The sequence below is a fragment of the Anguilla anguilla genome, chromosome 2 (assembly GCF_013347855.1).
Source record: "Anguilla anguilla isolate fAngAng1 chromosome 2, fAngAng1.pri, whole genome shotgun sequence".
Lineage (NCBI taxonomy): Eukaryota > Metazoa > Chordata > Actinopteri > Anguilliformes > Anguillidae > Anguilla > Anguilla anguilla.
The window spans coordinates 43,001,818-43,017,881 of NC_049202.1; the positions used below are offsets into that span (position 1 = coordinate 43,001,818).

General features: G+C 43.3%; 1 protein-coding gene across 2 annotated transcripts in view; it reads right to left on the bottom strand.

Annotated features, from left to right (window-relative positions):
- ntn2 (netrin 2) overlaps positions 1 to 16,064 on the bottom strand; it is a 66,515-nt gene that overhangs the window by 24,359 nt on the left and 26,092 nt on the right. For both annotated transcript variants that reach the window (XM_035407124.1, XM_035407123.1), the window contains exon 3: positions 1,669 to 1,857. In XM_035407124.1, the coding sequence (XP_035263015.1) occupies positions 1,669 to 1,857 (189 nt within the window). The remainder of the gene's footprint in view (positions 1 to 1,668; positions 1,858 to 16,064) is intronic.

Here is a 16,064-nt window from a genome sequence, read left to right on the forward strand (position 1 = left end):
GCGGAGGTCTGATTGGAAGCAGATCTCCCCCCCCCCCGCCGCGCGCCTTCAGGAAACACCTGTGTTTTATTGCCGCTGCTCCGCTTCAGACGTGACACTGACCCCGCCGGTTTCTGAACCCCCACGCGACCCCCCCCCCCCCCCCCCCACCAAACCACACCCCCACCCCCCCTGTCGCAGGCGGACTGAGGAGCGCCGCGGCCGGAGGAGAGGCCGGACGGACGCCTCGGCTTCGGGGAACCGGGGGGGGGGGGCCTGGGAGGACTTGAAAGAGACGAGCCGAGAATAACAAGAGCCCAGATCAATCGGCGCGCCACCGGCCCGCCGCCCGGGCCGATCCCGACGGCCGCGGGATTCTCATTTCCTTCGCGTCCGGGCGCTTGAAGGGCAGGGCGATAAAGTTTTATCGCCGCGGAGGCAATTGCGACCCGCCGCATTTGTCGGGGCTTTGATAAAAACGAACGGCCTCCTCCCGCCCGGCTCGTCCCGTGACCGAGGGGGGCGACGGAGGCCTGGTTCCCATTACGCGGCTCGGAGAGAGGCCTGTCTGTTTCGGAGAGGGCCGGGTCAGGTCAGCCACCATTCGCTCCGGCCGCAAAAACCGTAGTTATTGTTTTTACTGGCGTAGATGTTATCGCCGTCAAATGGAGCAGGGTGACCCCGACAGCTCCGCAGGGTCTCTACGGTGTACCATTATTCCCATCGCAAGATAAATGATGTCACACTTTCTTAACCACAGACAGGCGTTCAAAGCCGCCGGCGACGCAGCCGTTACTTAAAACTTATGCGTCGCTCTTTTTCAGTTAAGTAGGGGACGTCGCCCCCAAGACTGTCCACCAGACAGAGACACGGGTTGACTCTATTGCCTTGAGGTCACATGTATGTCAGGCTTACAGATGGTCTAGACAAGGCAGTGAAACGGGCTGGTTGTAGCAAATGCTGATTCTGACAGAGTCCTTCAGATGTCATGGTTATCATGACAGCTTGACAGCCAATTCAAAACACCTTGAGCTCACTACCTCCCTGTCTCTATCTGCCCCTGTCTCTCTCTCTCTATCTCTCACTCATGTTCTCTATCTCTCTCTCTCTTTCTCTCTCTCTCTTTCTCTCTCTCTCTCTCTCACACACACACACACACACACACACACACACAAAGATAACAATCTACATGGTTGACTTATACAGTGTCCTTCTGCTGTTGATTCAAAAAGGCAGCAAATGCCCATTTCCTCAAGCTAAAAAGGCCAACAGGAAACTTGAGTTGTTCTCAGTATACGATGAAACAGAAAAAAAAACACGATTCCAACCGGGACACATACTGTTTCATATTGTCTGTCAGGTTTAAACCATAAACAATTTTCTAAAACAATTTTTTAAAATAATAAACATAACCTGATCAACAACTAATCTAATTTACCATGTGGTAAACAACTTCTGGCAAAAAATATTTTATTGAATTTTAGCGTCATTAAGGCCAAACTACAGAGAGAGCGCTTCAAAACTGTTTACATTTACAGTTTGTGCATAGCATGCATTTGTGAAGGATAAAACCTGGACCGGATTAGCAAATCCGCCAACCCGGTGAAACCTTACAGTGCTTTAATAGCAGAAGCACTCTGCGAATGATAATGCCGAGTGGATGAAAGAGATCAGAGGGCGGCTCGGTACCTTTGCAGGCCCTGCGGTGCGTGATGGGCCGGGCCAGGTCTCTGTAGAAGCCCTCCTTGCAGTAGTGGCAGTGGCGGCCGGCGGTGTTGTGGCGGCAGTTCATGCACACGCCCCCGCTCTTCCTCCCGGACAGCTTGTAGAGCTCCATGTTGAAGCGGCAGCGCCGGGCGTGCAGGTTGCAGTTACACGCTGGAGGAGGGACAGAGAGAGAGGGAGGGGTGAGAACGAGGGGGTCGAAATGAACGAGAGTTTGCCTTGACAATACGAGCTCACAAAGGTGGCCTGTAAGAAGCACACAGTAAAGTACGCAAGGCAGGAGTTGGAGAGCCTGGCAACAAATGTGTATTTAAAATACTTTTTCAGTTATAATACAATACGACACGCATTTGCTTCTTTGCCTTGTCAGAGAAATATGTTGTCAGACCACACCGAGAATATTATATTCCAGGACTGACTTTCTTCTGAACAGCTCAACCCAACTGTACAGCATCTGAATTGACCAGATAAGCAGACAGCAAGTTAATGAGAAATCTGACCATGTAGAGCCCAAATTATTTGCGCACTGATAGGAGAGTTGATGCGAACGTATAAGTGAGAATGAAAAAGCTCACTTTCTATTTTTTTTAAATAGAAATTTCAGTCTCAGCAATCCGTCTGTGGAGGACAATATGAAAAATGCTTACAGTTTCCTCCCAGCAGGCCGGTTGACTTAAAAAGCAGAAAGGGAATCTTTCAAACACACTGCGGCTATATCATCACATACATTACATGCTGAGTAAATGCCCGTCTAACTCGGTGGGATTTGCTGATGCAGACGCTGCTTCTGTGGCCGTGGCCCCTCCTGTGTGAGTGCACAGAGAGTTCCTGTCAGAGGCTAAACGTCTGAGGCTGCGCTCTTTGGGTGGGGAGGAAGGAGAGACACGAGGTGAGGCTAGGTGAAGATGGGGAGCGGCAGCCAATGAAAGACTCATTAAAATGCTCTCTCAAGTCCTCTCGAAAACACTACAATGTAATCACTCACACCATCGCCTTTTTGGTGTCAAATCCACAAAAGCCGAAGTGATAGGGAATGGTTATTTTTCGACTAATTAGCAGGAGTCAACCACAGACAGAGGTCCTGAAAGCTTCATCTGGGGAAGGAGTTGGCTGTTGGTCATTCAGGAAGATGGCATGCCATCGTCAAATGGAATCAAAAGTCATCTGCTCCACAGATGTGGCCTCCTCATTTCCTTAATTCATAAAGACAAGAAGGAGATGATCCAATTCAGACCAAACCTCACAAGCTCCCTAAGCCTGAAGGAAGTTTCAAATCAATCATGCAGCTAATTTCTACAAGGGCACTAACCATTGCAGCCCAACATCACATTTGAAGTTCTTAAACACATTACCACTGATAAGCACAAACCCTCCCCTTTTTTTTTGAAATTTCTTATTTTTGTAAGGGGCATGCACTCTTGTCTGAAAGGAAAGTAAAGTCGCATTTCACTACAAGGCAGGCTCTGATTGAATAACTTGCTATTGGCTCAAGATCTCACTGCAGGACCGAAGTCGGCACCTAAACGAACTTACAGTCGAATAAAAACTCAACTCTACAAACTGGGCCTGAAAGGCCCATCCTGCAGTTCTTTCGCTTTTTTACGGCTTTATTGTTACCTTGTTAGAAGAACATCCCTCCTTGGCTGAACAACATCATTAGAACATCCATTTTCCATTGCACGTGCACCATTAAACTAAAGATTGCAAAATGGTTATTAATTCAATCTGTTCATACAACAAAAGTGATAGCAAAGGCCATGGTGGGCAATTTTATGGACAGAACCTGCAGAAACAAAGCACAAAATGGCTCTAAATACAGGCTGTTGTAATTATAGGCTCAGGCTAAACCAATTTTACAGTCTCACATAAGTATCACGTAAGTGGTGCGGGCCACTGGTGTAGCAATATCACGCCACAGAGGGTGGATGAGGAGTCAAAAGAAGCAGTGTCAAGCTGTGCGTCTGAATGTGAGCGCGCTCAGATGAACACATGCCAGACTGATGGCATGTGGTCACATTTAGAACACAAAACCATATTAACAATGTTGAGCTGGCACAGACACAAGTCAGAACATACTTCCTTGTGCACCTCAAAAGGTGGACACCTTGGTGCCCATCAACCAGCAGGGGGTGCTAGTGAGCAATGAGATTCCGTAATTCATCCCAGCCAAAAAAAGACCCCACAGAGCAATACCAGAGTCTAGTACCCCCCGGTTGGCACTATTGTGAGCTGGATTCAAGACCAGACTCTAAGGTCCATCCATACCCTCAAACTACAGCAGTGCCTTAATAGGATGAGTCACCCAGGGACCTGCTGAGGATTTTTAAGGGAAAAATTGCTAGCATTGCATCACAATGTCTCTGATATGATTGTAACCATAGAAAAGTATTGTTTATTTGTTGATATTCCACATTAAAGCTCCACATTGGAGCATTTGGAGAAGTGAAACAGATGAAGTTCTTGTTCTTGTTCAGATTCCATGTCTATGATGACAATGATGGTTAATCTGTGTTTTCATTACGATGTGCAGCTCTGTTTGCATGTGCCTTTTGCAATACAGACAACTGTATTCCTTTTTGGTGCATTGTAAAAGCATTAAGGGGTCTTCTATTATACAGTTCTTGGGCCTCATTCATAAAAAATGTTTTGGGATTTTAACTTAAATATAATCATAAGATAATTTCCCAAATTGTGCTTACCCTTGATTTATAAAAATAACTGAGATTGAAAAAAAGTTGCTTAAATTGGTTTAAAGTGTTACGGCGTCCCACCAGTGATATACAGGTGAAATCCGAAATGAACTTCAATTTGAACTGACGTGAACGTGCTTTACAATGACCCCGTCTTGCGAATGCGGCCAAATAACTGCAATTTTCCTCTAAATGGGGTTACATTTCGACATTTATTGCATTCCTCGTGCCTAAAATTGATTAGCAACTAAATGTTATTCCTGCAGCGGAAACACAGCGCACTCAGGGGATTCGCATTCCTCAAACGAGCGGTACCTCCTCACAACCAGCAGGCAATTCAACTTAAAACGTCTAGAGCAAACTTTGCGTACAGATACGATCAACTTTACGTCAAATAGGGATTTTATACATAACTACTCAGTCTGTGTAAGCCACTGTTTAAGACACAATTTGATTGGCAGACGGTTTTAGGATAAATTAGGCCCCTGTTGTATCGGAGCAGTGTAAGCGTTGCTCAGAAATTCCCTTTGTGATTCCCATTACCTTTCTGCTCACTGGAAGCCTGCATGAGAATCATATGGTGGAGAATGGGAGGAGAGCCCAATCCATCTCCAGATTCAGACTATTAAATCAAACGCTTGGAAGGGGCTTCAAAGCTCGTTACTGCGCTATTTTTCCCCAGCTCAAAAAAAGCCATCTGTTAAAGTAAATAGAAAAAAAAACTACACAAAAAAGTTACAAGCCCCCCAAAATGAAATAAACAACAAATGCTCAATGTTTAGTAAATATTTAGAACGAATCAATGAATGTATTTTTTCATATTTTACCTGAAGGTGAGTCTGCAAGTTCTGACCGTGGCAGACATATTGAAACACTCTGTGGCTCGCACTGCAGGGGTAGTTGCTCTACCCTCAGGGGCATTTCTCCTCCCTTGATAACAGGAAATGTGTCATTCACAGTTTAGCTCTAACTATCTTTGTAAACAAACAAGAAAATTTGAACACAATCCCCCCATATGTGAACAGGGGGGAAAGGCTGGTAAGTATTATTTACTCTTCACAGAATAGGTTTCTGTAAATGCTTTGAAGATTTCCTACAGCACTGCACTGACCAAGTGTAAGCGCAATTAAAAAAATATATATATATTTATTTCTACCTGCTCTTCACTGACCTGCTACCAGAAGTGGGTAGAAATGCATTACTGTTAAAGAGTTTGGTTAATGTACTTAAAGTAGATTTTGGAGGGATTTTGTACTTATTTTATAGACAATACTTCAATTTTGGATCAAACAAACTATATTTACTCTGTAACATTTTGCTGGTTTCATCTTTAACATCTCTCTCTCTGGTCCATAGGTCAAGGCTTTGTTTTGATCTCAATGTGCATACCCTGTCTAGAGCCTGAACATTTGTACAGGTGCTTGACAGGAAATAGAAATTAAGTTTATATATGAAAAACAAATAATTTTTTAAGGGGCAGTCCACATGACTTCAGCTACAGCGAGCATGGGAAATACATGAAATACGTATGCACAATATGAATGCCACTCATTTCACATGCCAGTTTTTACAAAGGCTATTTTTACTTGAATACATTTTCATTAGTTACAATACTTATATACAGTATATTCTGAGTACTCGTCACACCTCTGCCTGGTACTGTTACAGACTGAAAAGAAAGGTCTGTTACTGGAAATAGATCAAAGTTATTTACCCAAATATGTGAAAAATGTATTTTGTGGGAACAGTAATATAAACACCCATCTTAACAAGGCAGCAGTCCTAAGATTTAGAAAAATTACTCCTGATGACGCAGATAAGAAGTGCTTAAAACAAACACAAAAACTACGTACATTGGCATCCTTGCTCTTGGCTGCTTATCATCACCATTATTACTTTTAATCAATCCATTGTGCATGTGCAGGTACATGTCTTCTCTCTGACCAGCAATTGGGACTGTTATACAATGATCCTATTTTTTAAACTTGATCTTGAGAGTGTATGCTTACATTACAGTGTTTCCCTGTCCATGGTTCAAAAGTAATTGTCTATGATGTATCAAATCGGCGAAACACTTGGGAATTGTATCACAATGCCAAATCAGAAGATCCTTTTTGCAGAGCATGACAGGGGTTTAAAAAGGAATGTTTTATAACTTATGAAAAAGAGTCAAGCTGTATCAGGTAGAATTACTACCACAATAAACATAAGTAACAGCATAAGAATTGAAAATGAGTGCAGTGAATTTTTCCTTGAAGGTGAAAGAGAAGATCTGAAACTGGTACAGTATTAAGGTAAAGGGAAAGAAATAGCACTGGCATAGGTGAGAACCCAGCCATGCAAGGTTCCCCAGGTCCAAGCAATGAGTACAGTGCCAGACTCTCTCAATTCCATCTGACTAGTATTATGGAACCAATTTGTATGGAATTCTCCACTTAATGAAAAAACTATTTTCTTAAATCTCCCTCACAGATAAGTCATTTTTCTTGTGATACGGCACTGCCTTTTTTTTCCCTTGGTGGTTTCAGAGAACAGTGGGGTTCCCAGTGGGTCCCACTCTTAGAGGAGGCAACCGTAATTAAGATTGGACAGTCAAACGCTTCGGGGCTGTTTACATTAGCAGAAACCAAAGAACAAAAGATGGAGAAATGAGTTGGCTTCCTTTCTTTCAAATGAGCAAGAAACCAAATGGTGGCACAGCATAAAACCATACTGGATGAGCTTCAGAGGGATTCAATCAAGCGATTACATTTAATTTTACATTTTGGTATTTAGCAAGCACTCTTAGAGCAACTTAAAAAAAAAACAAAAAAAAACAAAAAAAAAAACATACGATCCATTTGTACAGCTGGATATTTTTACTGAAGCAATTCGGGGTAAGTGCATCGCTCAAGGGTACAACAGCAGTGCCCCACCTGGGAATAAAACCCACTGCCTTTAAGTTACAAGAGCTCCGCTCCCTAACCGTTACACTACACTGTTACCCCCCAAATAAACAAAACAAACAAATTAATAAATAGAACGTGCTGCGTTTCCCTATGTCCTTTCCTGTCCAGTTGCCACTTTAAGACGTACGCTAGCCCTGGCCTGACTCCTCGTGCAAGTTCCTAACCTCCACAGGAGGAAAGGACAGGAGTACACTAACACACCGAGAGTGAGAAATGAGGTGATCAAATGGCTGAAATGGTCCAGCTGTGAGCACTTGTGTCCATTAACACCTTGTTGGAGGACATGAAAGAGACTGATTACCCAATTAGTCCCACACCCAAAAAAAGAGGAACAAAAAAAGGAACCTTGCGAGTGTTTAAGCCCGCTGGATCATCTCCACCGGACCGCGGCGTGTCGAGGAGGTGGCACACGGGCCGTTTGCAGTAAAAGAACGCGCCATTTCCTTTAGTGGGCCAGAAGCTGCAGGCCGTTAAAACCGGTATAAACCAACAATGGAAATGGAAAGCCAGCTCTGGGCTGCCCTGGTGCCCTGCAATCTATCCTCCGCTTGCGTTTGGGCCAAATGGCCCCACGGAGCACAGAACCAACGCAGCACCAGCGATCCGTTTGTGTCCCGGACTCTGCTTGGACCAGATTCTGTGCTTATTAGGGGTCCAAGCAGCGAAGCTGGTGGAACCCTATTGTATCTGTTAGGATTATTATTCTTATTATTATTATTATTTTTCTCCGCTAAAAGTGTCTGAGGCTCAGCACCCATAAGTCCTGGAGCAACCAAATTTGGCAGGTGGGTTCCTATGGCCCCCCACTACTCAGGCACTAAAAAGCACGTACGTCAGCCACATGGTGGCGCTATAACAAAGGGTAACGCGTAAAAGGCCATAACTCCCACACCATAAGTCCGATCAACACAAAACTTCATCAACATATGCATGTGAACATGCTCTATACCTTTGCCATTGGGACCACCTGTGTCCGCCATATTGTTTGCCCGCCATTTTGACTTTTTAGTTGGGGCGTGGCAGTTTTCTTCGTTAAAATGTCTGAGGCTCAGCAACCATAAGTCCTAGAGCAACCAAATTTGGCAGGTGGGTTCCTATGGCCCCCCACTACTCAAGCACTAAAAATCACCCATGTCGCCCAGATGGTGGCGCTATAACAAAGGGTCATACTTTAAAAGGTCATAATTCCCACACCGTAAGTCTGATCAACACAAAACTTCATCGACCGATGCATCTGAATGTGCTCTACAACTTTGCTTTTGGGACCACCTATGTCCGCCATATGGTTTGCCCGCCATTTGGCCGTTTCTATTAGGTGGGGTGCGGAAGAGCTGGAGCTCCAAATCTAAACGGTTACGACATCGAGTAAACTTCTTTACGGCAAGCGACAACCATGGCGACGCTAGTTTTTATCAGTGAAAGCACGGTCTGACACTGCCACCTAGCGTGCATGCTAAGATCGGCTACCCAAAGTTTCTTAGTAAAAGCTTTCTCAGAGGATGAATAATTACTTTTATTTGGCATGGATCCATTTGAAGACAGTATCGGGTGAGTTCGTTTAGTCTTTGAATCTGTCATTATGCTGAGAAACAGCTAAACCATTTTATTTATTGGTTGTGAGTTTCTGTGAAAACGCGCGAAAACACGCTGGTCTAATGAAACAATGACGGTAGCCTAATACTTATATTGTCCGCTTCGTTCCGTTGCTATCATAACATAATGACCTACAGCTGCAGTTTCTCGCTGCATTTACTAATATTGAATATAAACAAAAGACGCAATTTATGCTGTAAATCGTATCCTCAATTTAATCTCTAAATCGACTGTAAGTTTAGGGTTGTAACTAGGTAGTTGTTTCGTAGGTGACTTAACTCGTCTTAACTATTGCCGTAGGGTCTTGTTTTTATCAGTGAGGGGACGGTCTGACCATCGGGAAGCATTGGAAGACAGTGACCGTGAGTTCGTTTAATTTTTATAATTTTTAAAAAAATAATTCTTTAGGTTCTGAGTTTCTGTGCAAACGCGCGAAAACACGCTGGTATAATGAAACAATGACGGTAGCCTAATACATATCCGCTTCGTTCCGTTGCTACCATAACATAACGACCTAGAGCTGCAGTTTCTCGCTGCAATTACTAATATTGAATATAAACAAAAGACGCAATTTATGCTGTAGTCTGCCAATGTCTAGATAAATAATACGGTCCGTTTGAAGACAATATCGGGTGAGTTCGTTTAGTCTTTAAATCCGTCGTTATGCTGAGAGAAATCGTATTCTCAATTTAATCTCTAAATTGACTGTAAGCTTAGGGTTGTAACTATGTAGTTGTTTCGTAGGTGACTTAACTCGTCTTAAATATTGCTTGTATTTGTGCCTGGACTGCGTTGTTGCTGTTCTTGTCTGTGTTAGTGTTAATCGGTGTAACCTACAGGGTTTAAGCTGAACAATGCGGTTGTTCCCTGCACTTAGAACGGTAGGCTACTGCCCTCTAGGGTTTTCGACACACTTGTTCCTGGTTATGGTTATACATTTTGTTGTACATCGCTCTGGATAAGAGCGTCTGCCAAATGCCTGTAATGTAATGCAATATTCCGTAGCAACAAGATGAACCCGACATTAGTCCTAAAATATGCCAATACAGCAGTGAAAACGCTGCTAACTGAATGACGAAATAAGCGAGACTAACTTTTTTTTAAAAATTACCACGTCATTCTACAGTCAATATCTGGGACTACACATTGAATAAATATACAATCTTACCATTGGTTTTACGCGTAGAGATGTCCCTTTTGCGAATGAGTGGCCATATATTGTCTTGGATAATCCGTTTGTGAAATGTCGGATTTTTTCAAAAATAGCTCTGCGTAATACCACACCTGTTGCGTTCGGTGTTGTCGTTCTTCTTAGTCCAATTTGGCTTGATTGACAGTTCATTTATTCAGTAGGTGAGATTATAAGCTTTCTAACGATGTATAACATGTCTGGTTTTGCTTTTGGAATAGCGCTTTATAGGTCAACGCAACTAAAACTTTTCTTCTCTACCAATGTCTAAATAAATAAAACGGTAGGCTACTTTGCGCGAAGCACGCAGATGGCGAGTTGATATTAGGTCTTTTATTTCCGTTTTTTCTCAATGTCGTATTTATTATTTGAAATGTGCATTCATGTGTTATTATTCTATCTGTCTCTGTGGCGCTCTGAAATGTGCATTCTCTGCTAAGCTGAGCAATGGATTGGAATATGTGTCTGAGGTAGTGTTGCACGGTATACCAAAACTTCAGCACTTTCTCGGTACTTAAAAAAAAAAAAAAAAAAAAAAAACGGTTTCGTATTTGAATTTTCCGACGTTCGGTAGTTCTGCGTCAGATGTAAAAGCCAGGGAAATGTGTCTCCCGCATTACTGATTTAGAGGATGAAAAGTGTAGTTTGTCAGAATCTTCGCTAGATGGCAGTAGCAACTAAGGTTGCCAAGTGAGGTGACCTGCGCTTGTGCATTCTCTTCCCTGATACAGCGCAAGCTTTGACTCAGTTCACTTCAGTAGCAATAGGTGTTCCAATTTGGAAATATTTTATTATAGATAGATGCTTTATTGTTATTACAATATGCTGTTTTTAAATCTATTTAAAGGTGAAAGACCTGTTTAAAAGAGTATTTACTTTACAACTGTTTAATTTTTGAAATATATTTAACATATTTTTCTATTGTTCAGTGTTGTAACACTATAGGCCTACGCATATTAATATGTTGAAGAGACTTCAACTTACAGGTTGTTAATGAACCAGGTTGTTAATAAACCATGAATTCGAAAATGAGGTCAACCCTTGTGGACATTACATTTCTGATCTATTAAGGTAATTTCAGTATCGTTAGGTACCGAGTATCGAATTAGCACCGTTTAAGTTTCAAGTATCATTTCAGTATTGAGTATCGTAATACTAAACCTGGTACCAGTATCAAAGTCAAAATTTCGGTATCGTGACAACACTAGTGTGACGCTTTTTTTAGTTGCGGCGCAGAAACACTGCAGCTGTGCATGCACACCGGACCATCTAAGTGTTATGACATGCCATCTAAGTGTTACGACATAGTAAAGGCCTTGACGGGAAGCGGCCAGGACACATCCATGGCGACGTAACTAAGTCATCCGACAGCGTCTCTTAGCTCAAAATTGGCCATAACTCATCAATATATCATACGATCATCGTGATATTCAGTAGATATGTTGGGTGAAGGCGTATGATCGTGAGGACAAAGCCTTTTTAAAATCGCTCCATAGGGGGCGCGATGCTGCCACTGCTTGGACCCCTTCCAACGCCGCTTGCGGCTTTAATTATAATGTTTTTTTTTTTTTACACTTTTCAGAAAGCTTGAAAAGAGGGGAGCATGGGGGGGGGGGGGGGGGGGGGGTAAGGAAAGGGGGTAGGGGCTGTTAAATTCACCTCCATAGTGCTCCAGGATTTTCTGCAACACATGGAATGTTTATGAGTTTGTTTTGAAGAGCCGCACACTCCAGACAATTCCCCCTAATTAGTCTCAGCAGGGATAACTGCGCACCAGCGCGGCCATTTCTAAATTCATTAGCACATCAAAGCCAAACGGGAGATTTTAAAAAACACTCGGTAATTGTTATCTGTCGGAGAAAGCTGGGGGTTCAAAGCAAGAGTGCGGATACTCCAGAAGTCTGTGATTAAAACTGCCGAGAAGCATATTTTATGGGTCAGTGCTTCACCCGCACACAAGTGTTGCTGTCTTGTGAACAAAGACTAAGCCTCACAAATGACTGATTTAAATAACGAAGGAACAATCAGGGAATAAGCCAGGAAATAAACAACAACAAAATGTACCAGAGCAGGGCTCTGTTTCACAAAGCAGGATTATTGAATTAGCTGGATAGCTGCACTGAGTAAAACCCGGAGCCCTCCCAAATCTGGAACAAGGACTGCAGGAAAAAGAGCTGTTCCGGGTTTTACTCTAACTCAGTTAACTCAGTAATCCTGCTTTGTGAAATACCCCCAAGGCCTGTACAATCTTGTCCAAAAAGGGCTGATGTGGGTGCAGGTTTTGGTTCTAGCCTAGCACTCAGACGCCTGATTCAATTATCGAGGTCTTGATTGAAGACCATTATTAGTTAATTAGTTGAATCAGGTGTTATAGTGTTGAGCTAAAACAAAAACCTGCACTGCCACTGACCCTTTTTGGATAAAACTGGACACCCCTGCTCTACAGTAGCACCATATTGCTACTAGATTAGTTGCTAATTGTGTCCTCCATATCTCAAGAACTAGACTACGAATAATCCCAACAGTACAAAAACAACAGTCGATAATAATCAAATCTGGAATGATGCTTAGTCATATTTGGTGCATTGAAACAACACTAAAATACCTGCAATGACAGCAGGTGTAAATGTACTGGTGTTCGAGGAATCCAGGACATTCAGCAATTCCACCATACTAGTGACTTGCATTCTGGGTAGTCTGGTCCAGAGCAGTTTACGGTGTTGAGACACGTTGGAGAGGAGAACTCGTCTTTTGAAATCTTTCTCTAGAGAGCCCTCTCTCTTGTCTGCGCAGCAGGCTTTAATTGCTTCCACTCAGAACTTTTTAATGTCCCGCTGATACAGTCACTACCATATCAAACCCGCATTAAAATATTTGCCTCATTTGCATTTTCCTCAGGAGTATTACAGCATTTTAAGTTGTTTACTGCAAGGAGCTTCTTCTGAGTGCTTCGTAGCTTGCTACATGAGGTGGATGGATGACTAGGGCGGTTGATGATTACTTTTGGTCAAAAACGATGTTCTTCTTGTCCTTCAGATTACATATATTAGATGTGACGTTACTTGAACAAATGTTGGCATACTGTACGTTCTCTGTGATCAACACCAATTCTCTATTTAAGTTGTCTTCCAAATAAACCACACCCCAAAGTCACAATTATTAAGACATTGTGCTATATTTTGAAGGTCTGTACTGTATCATACAGGGGCAGTGCTAGAAAATCCAGATCCTCCACAGTATTTAGTTCCAATCACCTGGATTTGCTAATTAGCACAATTCTTCAGCCGGGAGGAAGAACTAATTAGTTCATGGGTGTAGGAAACACATGGCAGGACTTTTACTTTCTGACCCCGGGATTTTCCACCACTGCACAGGTACAATCAGCGAAGTCTGCTCCTCTTATAATCGATCATTTTTAGAACGGTGTGCATAGCAAGCTCTAAAAATGACCCTTGAAAGTCCATCCCTTGTTTAACTTGGGGAGTTTACTTGCTGCCTGTGAACAGACCCGAATCTCAGCCGAAGCTGTTCCCGTGCTCCAGATTAGCGGGGCCTGCCTGTGCCTGGTGCCTCGGTGAGCCTCCGCGGCGCCTGACCGCACACGCGCGGGTCCGGTTCCGCCGAAGCGCGGGAGCCGCCCGCTCAGGGGCCTCGAAGGTCTGCCTGCGAGCGCCATGCAATAAGAAGCCAAACCGGAGCGTTCAGCCCTGTAGCCGAATGCCGTGCGTTCACGGGGCGGGGCTTCCCCCATGCCCGTCATGCCGCCCCCCCTTCAAGGCCCGGCTCATGAGCCCACCCCCATTCCTCTCAGCCTGGGCTCAGGTTGTCGGCTCGGCTCGACCGCGCGCTAAGCGGTGTTGCGCGCGTTTCCACCGACGCTGACGTTTACACCCAGCCTCACCCCACTCCCTGGCCAGCCAGCCAGCCAGCCAGTCATCGCTCCTACAGAGCCCGCTCCTCCGGACCTATTGCACTCAGGCCCGTTGTTCCACCCTCCCTCTTGGAAGGCGTCAATGGGAGGCAGATTTTAATGAGATTATGCTGGCGCCCAGCCAGAGTGGTCCTGAGTCTGTCTGAGTCTAAGCGCTACGCTTTCTCTCCGCTTAACCCCCCACCCACCCACTCTTTCTCCCTTCTCTGCTCTTTTCCCTGGCAAAATTACTCAAAGTAGATGAGAAGATGGAACCATTTTGCACTCAATTAAAATAATGAGACCATAGATAAGATGTCAGTGCACTTTACTGACATCACTTTTGATCCTTCTCTTCAAGTGTAAAGGTATTGACATCTATCTATCGTCTTATTATTCTAATTGAGTGCAAACTCTCCAAGTGTGGCTAGAGGGTTCCAGCCTTAAAAGTGATATATGAACGATACAGACCTGGGTGCATTTCAGTGTCTTTCTCCTGAGTAAAAGCAATTAAGGATTAGGTGCTAGGGCTGAGCAGAATGATTTAAGAATAAAAGATCACTGCAGCATCAAAGGGCTGCGCGTGTGGGCAGCGGGGGACTGAGTGACCACCAGCAGCTACAGCAGAGAGCCAGATGGCAAGAAACAGAGAGAGAGAGAGAGAGAGAGAAGAAGAGAAAGAGAGAGCGGGAGAAGGGAGAAGGGAGAGAGAGGGAGTGAGAGAGAGAGAGAGAGAGAGAGAGAGAATAAAGAAAGAGAGAGAGAGAGAGCTAGCTTGATGGCACAATATAACAGTTTAGGAGTTATATTGGGGGATATCGATGGAAGCAATCAGATGTGCATCAATGGTATTAGCGCGGAGATTTTAGAGACCTATACTGATTCCTGATTGCCACCTAAAAGTAATATCACAAAGGATATTTAAATAAATCAACCTGTATTATTTAAACAAAGATAGCTCAGTTATTTTAGTTAAAATGGTAGTCCAGGAAAGACTGAGCCTAAAAACAGAGAGAGTCTGTTGTGATGGGCACACAGACCCCTGATAACTAACTCCAAGATGTTTGAATGAAACCTCCAAACTCTTGAGAAGGTGAAATGACTGGAAGCTCAGCTCAGCAGTTATTTGATCCGTCTACAGCTCTGCCGGTCTCTTTCCACCTCTCTCTAATCTTTCCTGCTTGAACCCCCCCCCCCCCCCAAAGAAAAAACATGCACTGAGTTTTCCCTTCTTCTGCTCTACAGCTTGGGTGGTATCAGAGCTCTGCAAATCGGCCCAATTAAAAACTAATCCTTTATTTACTATGAACTTGTTTATATCTGACCAAATGATCATACCCCAGACTACATGACATGTCTGGACTGATCACAGATTTGCTTATTGTATATAATATCATATCACATTTAAATTATATAAATACCACTGCTAAATTCCCCTGTTATTTTATAATAAGAATGAAGTTAGCAATGGGGTAGTCTAGGGAAAAGAACACATTTATTGAACATATTTAGCAAGTTATTGATTAGATTACGGATATACATAGAGCTAATTATAGATATTAAGTTTTGCTATGATCAAGAATACAGCCCTTCATCTGTCTTGTAAACATTTATGAAATATTACACTGGACCAAGGACTCAACACAGTAGGATGCCATAGTAAAACAGTAGTCAATATGATAAATATCACCAGTATTCCATTTAGTGGTATATTTCCTTTACCTCTTGATGTGATGTTGCAATAATAAATTTGTTTTGTATTGAATAAAAATTGAGAATTGAGAATTTATACATGCTAATGTGAAGCATGCTAACATGCTAGGGGATTTTACATTGTTCTATGCTAATAAATGTTAAAAAATAACAGGTTAAAAACATGAATGTGTTGAAAATCAGGCCTGCTCTATGACGTTATGTCTGCCTCACAGACGGTGGACCCTGGTGCAGTGCATTCACATAGTGCTTAGCTTACCGAAGCCCATTGTTCAGCCAAAGTGCCTTCCTACTATGTATTACAGCTGAGGACACAA